This window comes from Diabrotica virgifera, chromosome 9 (genome assembly GCF_917563875.1).
Source record: "Diabrotica virgifera virgifera chromosome 9, PGI_DIABVI_V3a".
Classification (NCBI taxonomy): Eukaryota; Metazoa; Arthropoda; class Insecta; order Coleoptera; family Chrysomelidae; genus Diabrotica; species Diabrotica virgifera.
Window position 1 is genome coordinate 70,416,148 of NC_065451.1, and position 4,989 is coordinate 70,421,136.

At 34.6% G+C, this 4,989-nt stretch overlaps 1 protein-coding gene across 1 annotated transcript; it reads right to left on the reverse strand.

The window, feature by feature from the left end:
• Window positions 1–1,021: 1,021 nt before the first annotated feature.
• On the reverse strand, window positions 1,022–1,408 carry LOC126890999 (leucine-rich repeat-containing protein 15-like). Its single transcript, XM_050660179.1, has one exon. The coding sequence runs from the start codon at window positions 1,406–1,408 to the stop codon at window positions 1,022–1,024; it is 387 nt and encodes a 128-aa protein (XP_050516136.1).
• Between the last annotated feature and the right edge of the window lie 3,581 nt (window positions 1,409–4,989).

Sequence of the window (4,989 nt, forward strand, 5' to 3'; positions counted from 1 at the left end):
ATTTAACCAGTGAAACCTAGCAGACCATTGAAACTAGAAAACTCACATATCGAAACAGTTGACAAATACATCTATCTGAGCTACGAAATACAATAGATAGAGACAATCAAATATGCAAATTATCTATAAGAATAGCTTTAGGATGGGCAGCGTATTGCAAACTAAAAGACGTGTTCAAGGAAAACATCCCAATAAGATGCTAAAAAGAAAATAATTTAACCAGTGCGTACTTCCGGTGCCACTTATGGAGCTGAAACACTGACATTGACTAAAGCGTCAGTAAGAAAAATACAAATAACAACGAAAAATGGAAAGATCCACGCTTGGCCTAACTTTGAGAGACAGAATACGGAATGATGATAAACAACGAAGGATTCGAGTGGAAGATATCATAAAACGCAGTACGAAGTTGAAGTGGAAATGGTCAGGACACGTCGCAAGACATAGAGACAACATATAGACAAAGAAGATTTTAGAGTGGCGACCATAGGCAGACAAGCGAAGTTGTGGAAAACCACCTACCAGATAGACGAACGATATTAACAAATAGCGACGAACTGGATTGCAGCTGAACAGGACAGAGAAGACTGGAGATATCTTGAGGGGGCCTATGTCCAACAGTGTCCAACAAATTTTTCTTTGTGATGATGAATGATGATGATGATGTACTTAATAATCGACTTGACCTCCATATGATGCACGAAACAGATTGTTTAAAGTTTCACTATTGTATTTAAGTTAGCTCCAGGGGTAACGAATAAATTGATAATACATATCATGTTTAGAATTGGCTCTAGCTGACACACGTAGTTGGCTGAAGCTTAAATCAATCCAATTCAGATCCTTAACATCTTCAAAAGCGTTTTCTTGTACGTTGGAAATCTGGTTTTTGGGCAAACCAATGAAACCGATTTCTGCACCCTTAAATGTATCTCTGTTAATGGTCGTTAAGGGGTTGTGAAGTTTCAATGAAAGTAAGGTAACTTTGCTGAATGAGTTGGGTTCAATATTGGAAATACTGTTATCGTCTTAGTTCTGAATCTTCGTTTTCTAGTGCTCCCAAAGAAGTAAGAGTTAAATCGCCAATTTTGTTGCTTCCAAGTTTCAAGTAACGAAGCTCTTCTGTATCATCAAAACTGCCTTCTTCGATTTTGGAGATCAAGTTACCAGTAAGGGAGATAGATGTAAATGGAAGACCATTGAAAACTGAAAAGTTGTTTGGGTTAAGTACTTTAATTACGTTGTTGTCCAAGTTAAGATCGACCAAATCATCCAAATGGCTAAACAGATTTATAATATCTTCAATTCGGTTATTACTGAGGTCTAGCGTATTCAAGCCATTAATTTGATGGAAAGTAGTACCTTTAATTTTACTGATTTGGTTTTTATCTAATTTAACATTACTCATATTAGCTCCAAAGATGGAGCTAATATAATAATAAATCGAATACCTTGGTCACACCTGAGGAACAGTGAAAGATATGGACTGCTGCAACTGGTCTTACAGGGAAAAGTAGAGGGAAAGCGAGGACCAGGAAGGCGAAGGATTTCGTGGCTGAAAAATTTACGTACGTGGTTCAACACAACCACTACAAATCTTTTCAGAGTAGCAGTGTGCAAAGTAGAGATTGCCATTGTGGTCGCCAACATCCGAAACGGATAGGCACTACAAGAAGAAGAAGAAGCTCCAAAGAACATTTCTTCCGCGTAAGAAAGCCACAGACGCTAATCTGTTTGTGTTTCTACCCTCTGACCAGATGGGCAATAAATTATTTAGATCTGGCGTATAAAAACAGAAACACTTCTGCAGTTTTAAAACGAATGCATGCCCAAAGTGAGTTGTTGACATAATGGTCTGATATGGTAATTCATTTATGGGGACTTCAGTTTGTTAAAGTGGACACTCCAAAAACATATAGTTAGGGATGCATTTCGTTTCGTAAAACCGTGTCTTTCTTAGCTTCTGGTTTGTATATTAACTGTGACTTTTATATGACCCATATTATTTCGTTTTGAGAAAAATTATTAAAATTGAAAATAGCAAAAATAGTAATTAAAGCGTATCGCTATATTGCCAATATTGTTGTGTGAGAGAACAATGGAGTAAAGTCTTGGCAGATCAGCTAAAGTGTCACTGTCCATTGACGAAATGTGATTGTTACTAAGATCCAAATAATTTAAATTCAAGCCATTAAAAAATTTCTTTTTAATTTTTGATATAGTTATCTTGAAGATGTAATGAGCTTAGCCGGGAACCAGCAAAATTATTTGGTTCAATAACTTCAATTTTATTGTTACCCAAATTAAGTTCAACTACACTAACCAACTTAGAGAAACTTCCTCAAAGATCTTGCTTAGTTGAACGTACCTTAGACTTGGTATTTGGTTTAAAGCATTAAGTTCAATTTTTTCAATTTTGTTATTGGCCAAATCTAACCTTGTCACTATAGTATTATTAAATGTACCTGCTGTAATTTTTTCAAGATGGCTGCCGCTCAGGTGTAGATAATTCAGGCCTAAATTGCCGAAAGCATCATCTTCGATGGTGGAAATCTGGTTGTTAAATTGATCAAGCTCCCATAAGAACATATCGTTGAAGACGCCATTTTTAACAGTTTCAATGTCGTTGTTGGCAAATTCCATTATTTTTTATAATATATCAATCGACGCATATTGAAAAGTCAAGCTCTAATATTTAGTTCATGTTTTGATGTTATTTCCGGTTAAAAACTTATGACCGGAAGTTTGGAGGAAATGGCTCAAAATTAGTGAAATCTGATACCAATCAATGAAAAATTTCACGAAGAATTCTAATATCGACTTACAATTCTACATCTAGTCACTTGGGTGAAAACCTATGACTTATTTATTTTATTTATTAAGTTCAACAGGCCTTGTAGTCCTAGGGCTAAAATGTTTACATTTCTATTAAATTTTATTTTAATCTAATACATTTTATTTAATTACACTTCAGTCTTTTTATACAGTCCTTCACCACTTCCCTTTATCTCTTTTTGTCCAATGCTAGTTCTTTCCATCTCTCAATGTTACTTTTCTTCAGGTCTTCGTACACACTGTCCTTCAATCGTTTCCTTGGCCTGCCTTTCCGTCTCTTTTGTACTGGTCTTCGCGAGAGTACCATTTTTGGCAGTTATTTACTTCCCATTCTCTCGATATGCCCCAAATATCGTATTCTCTGTACTTTCATCGTCGTCGTGATAGTTGGCTCTTGATATAGTTTTCCAATTCTTTATTGGTTCTTCTTCACCACTGACCTTCTATTTTCACACCTCCATAAATTGCTCTTTGCATTTTTCTCTCCCATCTTTCGAAATGGTCTGTTTTTGACTTTTTTAGCGCCCATGTTTCGCATCCGTATATTACGGTTGGTCTGATAACAGTCTTTTAAATTCTGATTTTAGTTTTTCTTGATCTTTTGTTTCTCCCCTTTTTTATGACCATTTTCATGTATTTTGGATTCTAGGTAATTAATTTCTTTGGCTCTTTTGAACGAGTATGTTCTTTCTCTATCATATATCATGGCTTCGGTTATTATGTTTTTCATTACCTTTTGTAGTTCTTTCTTGCTCATTGCTAATAGTATCAAATCACCTGCAAATGCTATGCATTGGTGGCCGTTTTTAAATATCGTTTCTTGTACGTTTATTCTACTTTTTCTGATTATTCCTTCTAATGTTAGATTGAATGCAGTGATAGTGGGTCTCCTTGTCGTAATGCTTCCTTCGTTTCAAATTTTTTGGATGTTTAGCCTTTCCAAGCTATTTCTTTTTTTGTGTTTTCCATCGTCATCTTTACCATGCTGGCAATTTTACTTGGACTCCCCAATTCATTCATCAGTCCGTACATCTGCTATCTGTTTACTGTATCATAGGCCTACTTAAAGTCGATGAACAAAGCATATACGAGTAGTACTGTTTTATGTTCGTAGCAGATAGTCTGTATTTCTTTTAAGAGGATGGGTACGTATTTTCGGCTGCAATGCTATTCAAATGGGGATTAATTTTTGAAGTGAAAACTTCTTTAGGGACGTTTTGCGATTTTTGCATAGGAGAAAAAGCATTGAATTCGCGACCGTCATTGCGACCGTCATCGCGACCGTCATGCGACCGTCATCGCTTATGCAATATATTATTTGTATGTATATATAAATTGCATAGAAGTATTTAAATTTAAAATAAATGTAAAACTTATTTTAGGATGGGGAAAAAAGATTTATTTCGCGACCGTCATCTCTTCGACGAAATAAATTTTGTACGTATCTATATTATGTGTATCTATACATAAATTGTACAGAAGTATTTAAATTTAAAATAAATGCAAAACCTATTTTTCGATAGGGAAAAAGGATTTATTTCGCGACCGTCATCTCTTCGGCGAAATAAATTTTGTACGTATAGATATATATTGAAGTGAAAACTTCTTTAGGAACGTTGTGCACTTTTTGGATGGGAAAAAGTATTAAATTGGCGACCCTCTTTGCAACCGTCATCGCTTCGAAGAAATAAATTTTTTAATAGTCCAGGGCGCATTTGTTTTAAGATGGACGTTGAGAGGTGACTCAAATTTTTTTGCAGAAATTGCTTGGAAATAACTCAAATAATAATATTTGAGTTATCTTCCCACTCAAAATGGTCCGGAACATTGTTTAAATAACCAAAATGTCAAAATATGAAGGAAAAATTCGATTTTTTTATTGGTTTTTTGAATATAACTTTAAAACTATGCGTTTATGAGAAAAGTTATACTGACATAAAAGTTGCCTAATTAAATTTCCTACAATATAGAGTTGGCTAATAAGCTAAAAAATAGTCACCCTTGTTGCAAAAAAGCAATAATTGCGAAAAATAACATACAAAAACAAGTATTCGCATTTTACGATTTTAAACCATTTGTGCTATACTTAGGACCTTCATGTTTTACTCAGAAAAACTTTATGATATAGTAAAACAGCACTGTAAATTTCATTAA

What these genes read in the sequence shown, in the direction of transcription:
- LOC126890999 (XM_050660179.1), bottom strand. Translation starts at nt 1,408, where the DNA reads ATGAGTAATGTTAAATTAGATAAAAACCAAATCAGTAAAATTAAAGGT.